Source organism: Accipiter gentilis, chromosome 14 (genome assembly GCF_929443795.1).
Source record: "Accipiter gentilis chromosome 14, bAccGen1.1, whole genome shotgun sequence".
In the NCBI taxonomy this organism is placed as follows: domain Eukaryota; kingdom Metazoa; phylum Chordata; class Aves; order Accipitriformes; family Accipitridae; genus Astur; species Astur gentilis.
Genome location: NC_064893.1, coordinates 6556706 through 6572644, shown reverse-complemented (window position 1 = coordinate 6572644; position 15939 = coordinate 6556706). Strand labels below are relative to the sequence as shown.

General features: G+C 38.7%; 1 protein-coding gene across 2 annotated transcripts in view; it reads left to right on the top strand.

Moving 5' to 3' along the window:
* The window catches only part of TPK1 (thiamin pyrophosphokinase 1), a 321987-nt gene that overhangs the window by 52252 nt on the left and 253796 nt on the right, over nt 1-15939 (top strand). For both annotated transcript variants that reach the window (XM_049816398.1, XM_049816397.1), the window contains exon 2: nt 9534-9608. Coding sequence is in view for 1 of the 2 variants with exons in the window: in XM_049816397.1 (XP_049672354.1) it covers nt 9534-9608 (75 nt within the window). In the remaining variant the exon portion in view is untranslated. The remainder of the gene's footprint in view (nt 1-9533; nt 9609-15939) is intronic.

The window sequence follows — 15939 nt, the reverse complement described above, 5'->3', positions numbered from 1 at the left end:
TAGAAATAGAGACATCCCAGATAACAAGTATTGTTAGCATGGTGTATTCAGACAATGTGATACTGTGTTTTTAAAATGCATGGAGGACATTATATTAGATGTGGCTATTAAACAACTAGAAAGTGAGCAATTTTCTTGGGTTTTCTTTTAAGGTTGGAACTTACTTGAATAGTAATAGTAGTATTGGGGCACTGAAGAGGTCAGTCGGTGGTTCCTAAAGTTTCTCTGAAATGAAGATATGTTAATATCTTTTTGAAGAAAAAAGGTTAAAACTAGAAGGTGATATTTTATAGTAATTTGTGTCTATTTTTCAGCCTGAAGATGAAATGGAAATTTCTTAGATTGTCTCTGCATCCGCTTTTATTTTCACTTTGATGTAGATTTAAGCTCCAATCCTAATGCTCTGTGCCTAGAAATTTTAAACAGGAAAGTCAAATTTACCATAACAGTATCAATATTTTTATAGCAAGCCTGTACGTCTAATTCTTGTCTTTTAAGAGCTTCCAGTTGGAATCAAACTTAGAAGGTGTAAAATGGGTACTGTCTCAGAAGATGACTTGCCTGTGAATAACAAAGCAAAGCATTTAGTATTGTTTAGAAGGTAGTTGCAGCGAAATTCATACATTTTTTAAATTCTTCTGAAATATGAAAGGTCGTGTCAGATTCTGCAACCTTGGGGACTAGAATTCCCATTCTGCAGAAAAATTGTCCCTCCTCCTGCTATTTTACTCCCTATTCATCTCTTCAGCCTCAGCTGGCTATTTTTTCCATGCCACAGGATGAAATATATCTGACTAATCTCTTAGACCCTTACTTGTTTGTGCCTATATCAGAAATCTCTTTCTTTTTTGGATCACTGGGCAATTTGAGTCCAACCAGCAGTCCTGAAAACTGGAAGAGTATAACCGATTAGGTGATAACATCTCAGCTAAAAAAAGCCCTGCGGCTTCCAGCTAATTCTGAACTTCATTGTGTTCGGGTTGAAATGAAAGTCCTATTTGCGCAAAGCGCAGAACGATGGATAGATGGTCTAGCAACATCTCTGGAGATAAGCAGCAAGGGTATGAGGTAAACCAAGCCAAAGGCCTTGCAGTAGCAAATGGTGCATATGTCAATGTGTCTCTCCAAGAGCCCATTAGGGTTTATGTACCTTGCTACCTTCCCTGAAGTGATTGGTTACTCTGATGGGTTTATTCTCAAACGACAGTTGGTAATGGGGCACAAGCATCATTTCCATGTATATGATAGTAGGAAGTGTGATTGTTATGATATATATTTAAATAGACAGTTTTCATGATTTGGTTCAGTCAAATGTTGCCCTGGAGAGTTGAGTCCTGCTGTGAAGTTTCTTTGTGATGCTGGACAAGTTATCTACAACTGAAGATTCGTTACTGGGAACTGTGTGATCTTATTCTGCTTGACCAGACTCGGGTGTTTAACACGTAAAGAGCAGAAGTCCCAAGCACTCAGAAATGCACCTACGGACTGTAGGAGTTTGTATGAAAAGAAGTGTCCCATCACATACTGAGATGGAAAACGCAGCCCTCAGAGCCTGCAGAGGAGCCCTGGAATTGATTGACAAGTTTTCATAGCAAGGTGTAGCACCCTTCTATGAGCAGCAGTGGTCAATAACATAGGTGGGTTGTCCCATGTGTGTGGCTGTGTTTGTGACTTATTGTGAAAAATTAGTTGTTTTGAATTTATCCACACAGATTCTTGTAGGGGGCTCTCCAGAGAGTACCACATTGCAGCTTTTCAGTAAGACTCTTTACACAAATCCCCTTTTCTTCCTACTCCTCTTGCTGGGATTTGCTTGGAGAATTAAAAGCTGTAAAATATTCAAAAATCAATAGAATTTACATGAAAAAATTAACACTAAAATGCATTGACAGGGATAACACTGCCTTTGCACGAAAAGCAGCTGGGTATGCATATTTGATTTATTCATTCAATAAGTTTGAGAACATGTTTGTAAGGTCTGTGATCCTTTTGCATAATTTGTGCTGGTTTGTTATTGGAGTTGTCACTCTTATGAGGAAAATTAAATGGCTTGTTTGGAGACTTGGGATTCAGTGTGGTAAAATGCAGCTTCATAGTGTTTTATAAGTAGTGGCTATAATTAATACAATAGTCCAAGCTTAACTGTTTCTCTGAATTAAAGCTGACAACTACCTTGTTAGCAGTAGCACAGATGTAGGGAGTGGATTTTACTGACTGACTTGAAAGAATTTTTTCCATTTTCAAAGCAGCAGTTCTGCAGGAGTTGTGAAACTTACTAAACGTGAAGCATTTACATTTCAGACTGTTGATTTTGGCTGCATAAGTTTGAAATGATCCTTTTTAGATTCCCCTGTATTACAGCAGCAGACTGGGTTTCCTGGTGAAGGGAAGAACTGCTGGAGGAAAACTTAGTTCAAGAAAGAGAACAGCAGAGCGAGGAGCTTTTTTTGTGTAAGGTGCACTGTTTGTTCAGTACAAAGTGAGGTTTCATTTTGAAAGGTAACCTTAAAAAGTAGGATCTTAGGATTTGATGTTAGGTGCTTTTCTAGGAATTTGTAGCGAAGATAAGTTCAAGTTTTGGGTAAACACTCCCCCCCGCCCTCCCCCGCCTTCCCTACATTACAGATACAAGTGTCAGGTTGCATCTTAAGTATGACAATCTAAAGTTAGAGCCAAATTTTGATAAGATTACAAAAATGTGTTGTTCATTTAAATTAAGCTGATCTTGTGGCATTAGTCGTCTTAGTTTGATAAAGATGTTGTTTAAAAAATAAAAAATTGATAAGCCAAAAGCCATGTGACTATTGGTATATTTACATTAGCATTTTATTTTGGATCAAGAATATGCTTCTGAAGCAAGTCTCCTGATTCTGTCTATTGACTGTGCTTTGCTTTACATTGCAAAGTGCTTTTGGAATATGTAAGCTAATTTCCTTTTGGATGAAACTAAAAATGTGCTCCAGGAGTGTACATAATGCTCTCCTACTGCTAATGGGTATTTAGTCTACAGGACCAGACTGGACCTAACCTCCCATTCTTCCCAAAACACGTATAGTGTGAATATCATACTTTCAGCATCGACAGTTCTGCTTTATAGACCTGATATTATTGTGCCATGCTACTTGCTAAGGTAGACATAGATAGCGCTTGTAGTCAGTGAGTTGCCAAAGACATTCATTGATGAAACCTGAATCGTTTCTTGTGACGTAGAAGTCAACTTTCAAGAAAAATTGCTACATCGGCAAGTAAATTGCCTGTTAGTAACTGCATCTGCTTATCGTGCAGGAAACTACAGGTGGTGGTGTTTCAGTGTCTAAAACCCCAAAAAACCTGAACCACAATGAAGAAACCTTTTCAGGAAATGGGGGATGCTCCTTAGTCTAATAGACTCATTCTCCTTAGTTTTTTGTCTAATCAAACATTTACTTACTTCATTTCTGATGGGGAGGCTGTTCCAGTTGAGTATGTTTGGGAAGTGGATGGTAGCTCTTAAAACAAGCCCTGGATGAAATGGTCCATTTCAATAATCTGGCAAGTAGTTCTTCCCAGAGCATCGGTTTTGGACTTAACACTTGGAGACAGGTGCTTACTCGGCAGAAAATGATGTAGATTTGTTGCTGATCCCCCAAACTCCTTTATTTTAGCTTTAAAATCCCACATTCTCTGTGTTTAAGTAACATCTGTGTACGTGCTGAGCATCTATTTGCTTTTTCATAAAGACAAGGTTAAAAAACCAAAAGGCAATACATTGCCATTTGTTTAGTGAAACTGATTCAGTGTTTCGGATTATTTTTTTTTTCAAGTGATAGGTGGAACACATAGCCAATTAAGACTGCACTAAAAATGCTGAAGAATGTCAAAGAAAAAGCTAATTGTGGTGCTACAGCTAATACAAAAAAATGAAAAAAGTTTTACCAAGCAGCTTTTTGAGGTTGTAGTGAGCAGTTAAAATACTTTTCCTTTCTGTGTTCAACACTACAATAGTTTTCTGCCATTGGAGGCCGCAAAAGATACCATTTTAGGGTAATTTCTCTTTCACTGATGTAAACCCAGAATACTTCAGGTGTAATCAGTGGCATTCTTCTGCATGAGCCTTCTTTTAAGCAAGAATGTGGGCTGTTTTAATAAAGTAATATTCTTTAAATAGTCATGTTTCTAATTTAAGGAATATCAGTATTAAAACCTTTTTTCCTTAAGAGTTTCTTAAAATTGTCCACTCCAGTTCATTACTAGGAATTATTTTTTTCTTGATGTCATAATTCATACCTTTTATAAGCTCACTTGTTAATTATCCCATGTTAGTGACATCTGTTTCACCAATAGCTGAAGTTCCCATTCCAGCTTTTGACTTAGGAATGCTTAGCACTACACAGGAGCCAAGTTTTTCAATCCACACAGTATGTTAAGAAATTTTTTTAAGTAAAAATGGGTGTTTTCTAATTTTTTTTTTTAAGATTATATTTCAACTAAATAGGAGAGTTTAATTAAAAACCAACCAACCAAACACAAAACCATACCAAAACCAAACCCCAAACCAATACAGGAAGTTGCTTCAGTAATTTTGCTTTGGTGATCTGTAGCAATAGCCTTATCTATCTTAATTGTAGTTCTGCATGAACATTATTTTGTTGTGTTTGTTGGTTTCACGAACTGCCTTCTTTAGGGTTTATTATGATAGGCTCCCACTAAATATAACTTACGTGGAATTCTTAGAATCACAATTTCAATGCTAATTCTTCAGCAGAAGAAACTTCAACTGCCATAGGAAAAGCTGCCTCAGCCTGTTGCTCTGCTGTCTTTTATCAGTGTCACTGTTTTGGAATTGTGAAAAAATGCCTTGCCCCTTCCCACATACTCTGACATTTAAGTAGGCAGTGACTGTTCATTTAAAAGACAAATCTGTGGGGCAGGAATTTCCGGAATGATGGTACTGGAAACCAAATAACTTTTTTTTTTTTTTTTTTTTTTTTTTTTAATCCTGGAAAGCAGAGTGATGTGAGAGCAGCAACATGAGCATAAGGAAATTTTCAGTGGGATCATTCAGTGTTTTTCTCAGAAGCTCATTGTGTAGTTGGACTCCCACCTGTGTGATCAGGGATATGTGTAACCCAACTCTCTGCAGTATCTTTCAAGGGATCTTGGTTAGTATCTTGGATATCTAGATGTACTTCTACCAGTATAGAAATTTTCTGAAAATTTATAACCACCTTCCAACTTTCAACTTTCTAGATTAAATTAATGAAATACTTTACTAATGGTAAAATCCCTCTGTTCCTCTACTACCTCTTTCCTCCTCCTTCCTCTGTACTAAACCTGCCTCCTTGTGGAAGATCCTTAATAGACCATTGGAAAGGAGAGGGATAGCTTCTCTTCAGCCAAGCAGTAAAAAACAAATACCAAACAAGAGATCAAAATGTGAATTGTTTAGCAGAAGCCCCTTTCCGTGGTTGAAGCTCTGACTTTGGAGTCATACTTCGTTAGCACCTTGAGGCACGCTGGTATCTTAGCACAGCGTATCTTCCCCATTGTGTGTTACTGCTTACATCATTTCACAAAGACTGGGAATAACAGTGATCTTTCCCAAAGGCCCTCTAGTTTGAAGCAATGAAAGCATTTTCCCCCTCGGAAAATTCAATAGCCAGGAACCTCACAGTATTCGGAATAACTTCTAGCGATATTATTGTAACACTGAAAGGAAACAAAGAAGGGGCATATATTATTTTATTGGCTACCAGAGAAAAGGTTGTCTTTAAAAATATATATGCCTTTTGCATATGCTTTGTGACAGACATACAGCCTGAAGACTGGCATGTGACAAGGGGAAATCAATAAAAAATGCATAATGACATTATAAATATTTATAGAATAGCTAGATGAGTATAATATGACAGGGAGAAGCCAAGAAGGGTTTTGGAATAGCAAATGTGCACTCTAAAATATATTGCAATTCTTCTGAGTTAAAATGGGGTAAAAAGGCATTGCGTAGGCTGTCAGAGACGTTCACAACACCTTTGATTAAAGCCCTTTCTAAGCAACCATGAGAAAAGCTTCGTCAAAGAAGTGCAGCTAAATAATTGTTGGAAAGCAGAGAAGGGAGAAAGTTTTCAGAAAGGATGAGGTTATTCACTGATGGTCCCAGTGGGACTTGTAGGGATTGTTGATTGATTTGCAGCCCAGGAAAGTAAGGAAATGGTTTTCTGTTTCTGGCGGGATTAAAATGATCCAGCTTTATCCAAAGACTAGGAATTTTTGAAGTCTGCTAGAAGATTTTTTTTTAACTGTATTGTTGCATATAACTGGCTGTTGATGTAGCTGTGCACCTGTTAATACATACGTCTGTAAGTTATGCCTATAAGACTGCAAGGTATATAAACAGCAAATAGGAAAACAAGCAGGTAAGCCTGGCAATGAACAAATGTGGTTCCCTAAATGCAAGTAAAAATTCTCTATAGTCATCCTTCTGTCCTCCTGTCCTGTAGAAATTAGGCCTTACTGCACGGTTAATACCTCTACAAGAGGACTTACATTGTGGGACTTGGCTCCATTCATTCTCCGTGTTGGTGTAAACATCAAGAATAAGCTGGAGGTTTTGTATGGAGGAATTTATTCTTTTCTGCTTGTGCTGCAGATGGGTGAATTTGCTCAGTCTGCAAAAGCTGCAAGAAAAGTACATAATGAAAGAGAAAATTTGTCTAAAAATGGAAGAAACTGTGCAAGAGACCAACTTGTTCTGCCTCTAACAAAGGTCAACAAAAGCTTCTTCAGTGGAGATATCCATATCTGGGGACAGATTATTTTCGCTGCTGAATTCGGCTTACAGAATTCTCTTCCCCGTTAGTCCAAACAGCACAATTTTGTTAATGGTTGGGTCAGGGTGCTAATTATCTGTGTGAAAAATGGATGGGCAGACAGTCCAGGAGATAAATGCTTCCTAATTTTCTAAGGGCTTTTAAGGATAAATGGCCTTGAAGTAGATTTGTTTTCAAACGAATAGCCAGTAGAGTGCTCATGCAGTGGCATGGTTAGCTCTCATCAGTTTTTCTCAGTGATGGATGTTGCATATTCTGTCTGTTGACGTGGTCTTTGCCATCAGAAGTCGCAATTTATTAATATTTTTTAGGGCAATGGCTGTAAATTATTGCGGCCCAATTTTATTACTGTGTTACATCTACTGAGGACCGAGCCCTTTGTGCAGCTTTATATTAACTCAGTGAGCGCCATTAAAATATTGACATTTAAGCTCATTTTGGTAGCATTAATCATAGCATTTTATCATGCATTAATTGCAGTGGTTTGAAATGACTGGAACACATTCACTTTTCTAAAAGCAGGAGAAACAATAATTTCCATTTCTCCACTTTTTCAATCCATAACTGTGCTTAAAAAAACCCAACACACCAAACAATACAAAACACGCACCACCCCCCCTCATAATTGTGTGTGCTGGGCCATCTACCTCTTTGCTTCTTTGCAATAACTGGACAAGTAAGAGCCAGCAGCTCTTACAGGCCTCACTGGAAAGCTCTTGGAATTGTCATCTCTGAAAAATCAGCCTCTGAAGTCTCAGTGTGGACACCTACAGCCAGGCCTTGGCTTCAAATACATATCTGAGTATACAACAAGTATATAACATCCTCCTGATGTGCAAGAAAAGTTAAAAATCTACTGTGTTTTCATATGCTGATACAGCTTAAGGGTTTAAAACAGACACAGAAATGCCTTTCATGGTTCAACAGGAGGAATAGGTTTATAGCACCTGTGTCTATTTGTATTATAACAGTAAAAGAACCTGTGATGTTTGCCGGCTCTCTTCAGTGGATGGCACCACTAGATGATGATGTTTAAGGAGTTGGCAGCCTTTCTCACTTAACCATCATTAGGAGATCTGCTGCTCAGGTCTCATTTTGTGAGGCAGCTGGAAATTAGCACTTAGTTTGAATGTATTGTTTTCTACTTTTCTCTTAAAGTTCAAGGACAAGACAAAACTTTTCAGACTACACAAAGAAAATGATTTTTCTCACTTTCCTTTGTTTACTTGGTCCTCTGACCTCTCCGTTCTTTTCTAAGTAAATTTATTTCCCTGTATATACATGAATTAGAGGTGTGGACCATGTCAGCAAAGACGCAAGGGGAAGACATGAGGAAAGCAACACACACACAGAAGATAGCTGTGATAAATGTATAGACTTTTTACTGGAGTAAAAATTATCTAGGTCTTCAGTAGTGTTTCTCTTGATACTTACAAAGGAGGGCAGTACTGTTATTTCTGTTGTAGGGAACTGAGGCTTAGAATGGGTCAGTGGAGAAACCCTAAATCATTTGAAAGGCAAGATGTAGAATAGTGGTGTCTCAATCTCCTAACCTTCAGTTCATGCTCCTAACCATGCATTTCATTTTTTTGTTTAAAGATTGTCCCCTCCCTACTCCCACCCCAAGATGTTCCCGCACCTATAGGACTTTCACCACCTGTATTTTCCCTGGTAATGTCATATAGCTTAAGCCACAGCTTTACCTGTAGCCTTCTGCCTCCTGCTATACTGGATCTGCCCGAAAGACTTTCTAGTGATAGAGGTTTTCTTTTTTCAATTCCAGCGGCTTCATGTGACCAAATAATAATTCATTAACCTGATTGCCTAAGGCTATCAAGCTCCAGGGGAAACTTGTATTCCTATATGATTGGCAAGATAATTAGGAAGTGAAATAATGCCAATCCCACCATAGGCAACTGTCATAAAGATTTACGTATTTACTCTTTGAAAACAAAGTGTGTCACATCATAAATCTTTTTACTTTAAGTCTTTTATATTTGTGGGTTTATTATCAACCTTCACAATGGACATACGGCTAGGGCAGGAGGCTTTAGTAGCCTAAAATTTGGATCAGTTCAGGTTGCTGGTAAATCCACTGAGACTTTTAGTCTGCATCATCACCTAGATAACACAGGCTAAAGTTCACTTTTGCTTTTACTAGCTTTGATTTTAAGCTCCTTGGGTGTGGCCTTTCATTCTGTATTTGTAAAGTAACTACCAGGGTGGTTCTACCACAATTAGAGCTTCTACATGGTATATGAAAATGTAGGCATAGAAGCAACTGATGGCAGCAAGAATTCTGCATCCACCAGAAGGGTGGAATATTGGACCTAGGTTAGAGACAGCTTCATATGGAGTCATCTACAGCCTTCCTTGTTGATAGAAGCCAGGGCAAAGCTCATATCAGTAAATGCTACATCCAGGTGGCAGCGGCAAGTGGGAGATTAAATGAGAGCTGTGTAGATGTGGGATCCTGTTGAGGATGGCCTTCAGTGGGTAAAAGTCACTTTAAATTTTAAGTTTAACAAAAACCTACCAAGTAAAAGGTGTCTAATAAAGTTCTGGCACCTCCTTGATCTGAAAATGATGAAACCTAAGAAGCAAGGAAATTAGTGGAGTTGCTCTGAGGTGGTTGGGCTAAAATTAATATGGCAAAAGCAAAATAAAAAAAGGGGGAAAAAAAATCAATATTCTTGCTAATAAGGATCAACATTTATCTTACAGGAAACCTGAAGTTTTGCCTTCTGATTCTGAACCAGCCTTTCAACAAAGGTCATTTTCATTGTCTGTGGAGCAAAGGTAATAATAACTCACATACTTCTTCATTTGCTTATTTACTTAGCTGCTACCCAGCTAATGTACTTCATGTCTGTTGAATTGCAATGTGGCAATTTCCTCTTAACTAGAGGAACCTTCTGGTGAGGGTGTGAATCGGCAGAATGTGTCCCTTGTTGCTGAATGCAGCAAATGAGCTGATTATGCAAATTCTGCATCTCTGCATTGCTTACGTCAGTGGGAACTTTATGGACTGATCTGTGTAGGACTGTAGCTTTTCAGAGGCATCTTAGGAATGATCATTGTTTTGCTGACAAAGTATAGTAGATCAATGGTGCATTTAAGAGTCTGGAAGCAAGCATTTCTTTAAAGGTCATCAGTGAAATGTGTTAATTTTAATCAAAATAAAATGAACCGTGTAGATATTATGTTGTGAAAGCAGTGGGAATTTGCGTGCGTGTCAGAAATATGTAAATCGGATTTCACTACCCCTTTGTTTAATATGCACAGTGCTAATCATCATCTCTGGTATGATAGCTGCAGATCTAGTGACATTTTGTGGAGATATGTAAATCTTTACAAGCTTGGAGCTATTAATTCCTCCGGTGCAGAAATGTAGTCCTTCAGAAGCTTTCTGACAAACCGCAGGGACTGTCTCTAACTTGTTACCAGGCTGGGAACCTTGCAGAGAGATTCCTCGTAGCTGACTGGGGCAGGTAGAACTATTTGATTGCACCATAGGCATAAGGGCTGGTGGGTGTAGCGTACAGTAGGCTACAGGGGGAAGGTGTACATTTGAAAGGAATTGGAGTAAGGGATGAAGCGGGCAGGATGTAGTCATAGCACTTAATTCCAGTAAACCTAAATTAGGTGCCTCTGTAAGCAGAGGAGTGAGAAAAGAAGGGAGAGACTTGCACAGGATGATTCAAAGCATCTGAACAAGTACTGTACCCCAAATGGGCTCTCTCACTTGCAATATCAGCAAGAAGTGCTCAGTGGAAGGGCTGTCAAGTGTTTTTTTCTAGATGCGATTCTACATATTTTTTGATTTAAAAAGATACACTGAAAGACATATTCTGTATTAAATAACAAAGGGAAGAAGGGTAAGTGTGTTGAACTTATTTTTGTCCCACATTTCCTGTGTTTTGAGGGTTGAGGTTAAAAAAGAGACAGCAAACCAGATGCGCTCAGTTACTGAATAGCAGTATTTAGCATCTTGTAGTACCTTGTATGTGTTGGTTTTATGCTGTTGTTGTGGTTTAACCCCAGCCAGCAGCTAGGCACCATGCAGCCGCTCACTCACTCCACCCCATCCAGTGGGACGGGGGAGAAAATTGGGAAAAAGAAGTAAAACTCGTGGGTTGAGATAAGAACAGTTTAATAGAACAGAAAAGAAGAAACTGATAATGATAACACTAATAAAATTACAACAGCAGTAATAGAAGGATTGGAATGTACAAATGATGCGCAGGGCAATTGCTCACCACCCGCCAACCAACACCCTGCCAGTCCCCGAGCGGCGATTCCCTGCCCCCACTTCCCAGTTCCTATACTAGATGGGACGTCCCATGGTATGGAATACACCGTTGGCCACTTTGGGTCAGGTGCCCTGGCTGTGTCCTGTGCCAACTTCTTGTGCCCTGGCTGGGCATGGGAAGCTGAAAAATCCTTGACTATAGTCTAAACACTACTGAGCAACAACTGAAAACATCCGTGTGTTATCAACATTCTTCGCATACTGAACTCAAAACACAGCACTGTACCAGCTACTAGGAAGACAGTTAACTCTATCACAGCTGAAACCAGGACAGCTGTGTTCTGTTAATCAGACTTTTTTTGTCTGTTCTTTGGAATTTTAAGTCTTCCTCTTGCCAACCTGTGCAGGGTGACACTTGGGACATGGAGTGCTTCTTGCTGTAACACTAATGGGCCCTTAACTGTAGTGCTTCAGTGAAGGGTTGGGGTAAGAAGCTGAATAAAATCGAGTGGACCACAGACTGTTTTGCTTGAGACTACCTCAAATGGTTTCTGTCCTCTGAGCATAATTGTATTGAAAGTAATTACTGGTGCTGTGAATAGTTTTTCACAGAGTCTGTGAGAGCAGAAGCCCTATTTAAGCTAATAAGACTTTTGCTGGTAGGTAGCTTCCAGAAATAGGTGGATATTTTCTATCTAAGTAAAATGACAGAGGAAGGTGGTGACATAGTGAACCTGGAATGTTTTTCTTCAAAACATGTCAGCTTCAGTAAACCTCAGTAAATCCAGGACAAGGTTTTGGCAATGCCTGACTGACAATCCTGGTGGTCTACTGTAGGTGTCAGCAATCTTGTGCCTCCTGGATCCTGCTTTTGAAGGAGTCCCAGCAGAGAGACTGCTGCAGAACTAGGACAACCTGGGGGTTTTGGTGTGTGAACTGAAAGAAGTTCTGAAAGAGTGAAATCCTTAGAAACAGTGCTTAATGACCAGCCTTATGTGCTTGAGATCTCATAAAGGAGTGATGAAAAGGAAACAATGGGGCTGTTGATCCACAGTATATTGCCAGCTACACAAATTGGGGGAAGAAGGGAGAGAAAAATGCAGAGGAAAAAAAAAAAAAGATAAAATATTGACCAGCTTCTCTAAGTTGCAGCAGTCTTGGGTGTTACACCAAGTACAGAATGCTGAGACATAAGTGTTATTTTCAAGTAGGTTGTGTTCTATCAAAATAACTTATTTCATTAACCCTGTCACTTTAACATCAAGTAAAAATGAAGGTGTGATGTGATATGTCCTAAGTTTAAAAAAATAATAATAAAAAAAAATCACATCTATAAGTGTGGCTATTCTAGGCTAAAATCATCCCAGGTGTAACTCCTCCTCAAGAAAAAGTTGTTGTAGCTAATTAGCCTTTGTCTTATTGCAGGCTTGTATGAAATCTATTTTTACTAACATACTTTGAAAATAACTATTTCAATCTGTACAAGTTTGCATGAACTTCCTTCCCTGTGCTTTGTGAAAGACACTGAAATCTGATTTCTTCACTTCCAGGGGACAGGCAGCTTTTACCACTCTTACCATACAAGCTGGATAAGTGACAATAGTGAGGTAGTATAAGCTAAAGACTACCATGATTTTACTTCATTATACTCATTACTGCAGTAAACCAATCTAGAACACGTTCCATTTGTGTTAGGTACAGTCATACAATATTAGTGCTGTCCTAAAGGTGGGATGGATGAAGTGCTGGAGAAGGGATAGTTTGCAAAAGCAGGATGAGGAATAATATGGCAGAAACACTGGTAGTCCACTGAAGGATTTATTGGGTTGGGTATAGTGCGGAGGGAACAAACCAAATGGCAAGAGAAATTGAAGAAAATAGGTCAGTAAAGGGGAATAGGTAAGGGAAAAAGGTCTCACTGTAAGTGAAGCTGATATAAGGAGACTAAATATGGAAAGGTGAGGTGGATGCAGAGGGTTGGAAATAGTCTATGAGTAAGCACAAGGCTGGGAACATTAGTCAAATCCATCAAAAGTGCTTTGACTGTAGCTGTTAATGCAGCCATTTTTACCAGTGGAAGTTGTACAGCTTCTCTTGCAGTCCTTATCCTAATTGTGGAAAATATGTGGAAGAGGCAGGGGCCTGTTTTTCTCAGAGCTGCACGTTTTTGTGTCCAGGAGGTTCCTATAAGGAAGACTGGATCCAGTGAGGCCTTACCTTAATAACCCTGTCACACATCCTAAATTCCTGCTTGTATTTCAGCGATGTTTCTAGCTCCTGGTTTGAATCCTTTTTAACAAAAAAAATACGTAGGGAAAAAATCCAGTTTACATTAGTCGCTAGGGCTACTTTGCAAGTGGTTCAAATGTAAATATATTTTTAACAGAAATGACTATGAGTTTAAAGTCTGAAGCTGTCTCTACATTAAGTTTGAAAAGTATGGAGGCCCAGGTTTTGGTGGCTGAAAACAGAAGGGGCTTTCTGGACAGTAAACAAAAGTTCCTGGGATTTTGATTCTGCTCTTTAAAATCTCTTTAATCAGAAACTCAAATGACTTATTTATGCCAGGAATTTCAGCAATATCTAGTGATCACAAGCGCTTCTGTTTTTTTGATGTCTCCCTAGTGAAGTACCAGGAAAGGGGCAGATTTACTGCAGTGCTAAGAAATCACCTCTGTAAAATTGTCTCAAGTTCAGGATCTGAAAATTGTTTCTTGTTTCTGAAAACTTTGCCCCTACAAGCTGTACTACTTAAATGATCCAGAATTGTCTTCATGTCCTCACTTGATGGTAGCATGCTAAATGGCTGTGCATTGTAGAGTACTTTTCATTCTAAAATGCTGACGATGACAGTTGTAAAGAGCAAGAAGTTGTGCTCTGAAAAATAAGATTATTATTTTAAGAATCAGAGTAAAATGGCAACATTCTACAGCAATCTGATGAAGTTCCCATCAGTGCTGTATTTCTGGGAATGGCAGGTTTGTTGTTAAATAACATCTTCGTATTTGCTTGTGGAGAAAGACATATTATGATAGTTTTTTTTCCTTAGGTTCCATTTAACCTCTGGCTGGTTGTTCTTACATCCATGGGTTTACTGATAAATGCAGTTGCAGAATTAAAATATTGGTTAATGTAGTTCTGCTTGGCTGAAGAGGAAGACTATTACACTTGTGCTTTATGGTGAGAAAACGGGTATTTTTCAATTCTTACAATGGTTGTGATGCATTAGCCACTGTGCCTTCCTCAAAAGGATTGTGTTGTTTTTCTGCAAATAAAGACTTTCCATTAAAGCTTTTAATCAAACAGAACATGTTGAACTACTTTAAATATTAGCCATTCATACTACAAAATGTCCTTGGCTGATGTACTAGAATAAACTACCAACATCCTTTTGGAACGGGCTGACTGAATCCTGACTTGTGGGATGTGTATTTAATGTTGGACAAGCAGATGGGAAGGAGATATCTATGAAAGTGCGCTGCAAAAATGTCTGTCCTTCAGGAGTACTTCCCTAAACAGTCTCTTTCATGCATCGATCTTTTCAGTGAAGGAATTTGGGGTCTAGCTATGTCTCCTTATTATGCTGCCCTACCAGCCACTTCTCTATATGCACAGTATATAGGCATTTTATGACACTTTGTAGGTCATGAACATGCAGGAACTGCAGCAAGAGCAATGTTGCTTACCCTAGAGATTTCAGCTTTATATTTTGGAGGGGGGGTCTATATACTGAGGTAGCAGGAAGCATACTTCTACAGCAGCAGTGTAATAACTCAAATCCAAACTGTGTTAGATTGTCTTCATGTAAACATTATTTTCTTACACTACATCTGTTGGGATTGCTTATCCATAAATTGATTTTTTTCAAGTTTCCATCTCTATCAATACCCATTTTACAACAATCAAAGTGGCTATTGGATTTTAAATAGTATCTTGAATGTGAGGCAACTTTCCTGTCAAGGTCAGCCTACTGTTTGGTGAAAATGCTGCTAATGAATGGATTGTTAGCACCTGGAGGTGGCTGCAAATTACAAAATACCTCCTCTTCCTGAGTAATCAGGTAAAGAAAGGGTGCTAATTTGTATCATGAATTTCAGTCATGTGTCTTTGAATGCCACCTGCTCCCATGCATTTTATGTTCCATATGCTTTTGTCTGCAATATAACTGGTGATTGATATTTTGAACGTCTTCTGTTAAGGTCCAAGAGCTGTGTACAAAGGTAAATAAGGTATAAATACAAGTGGTGATGCAAAGCTCAGGTAAATATACTGTGGGGAAGGTAACAAATTAGTTGGAACAGTTAGAATGTCTCAGAGCAGAGAAAAGGGTATTGTAGTTTAATACCAGGAGGGAAATAACTTGGCTTTCTTTGGTGCCAGTTTTTCTTCTCCATGATTGATACCTTTTCCTCCATTGTCTTTAGTGGTTGAACTCACCTACGCTTCTGGAATTATTGGTATGTACAGCCATTCACTTGCCCTCTTACATGTCAGCAGTGAACTTGCCTTGTTGGCATATGGTGCACTTTTTTCTCACCTTTTATTTTCATTTCTAGCTGTACTTACTTGTAATATATCTCAAATTTGTACTAGACCCAGAACTGGCAGCTGGCATAAAACTTGAGTGAATTTAGAGCAGCTACTATTAATAAATAGGAAAATGTTCATAAAAATGGTGATTGGGATGTCGCATGGACTTGTATGCTTTATTGCACTTTCCAGCAGGCATCCAGACTAGCAGTAACTCTTACCACTGGCCTCAGCTAAACTACTTTGTTCTCCCCTGAGTAATATTAGACTCCTGGTAAGTCAACAATGAGGTTCATTTTTCCACATTTGGATCAAAACAGGAATATAATTTCTAGTCTGTATTTAGTA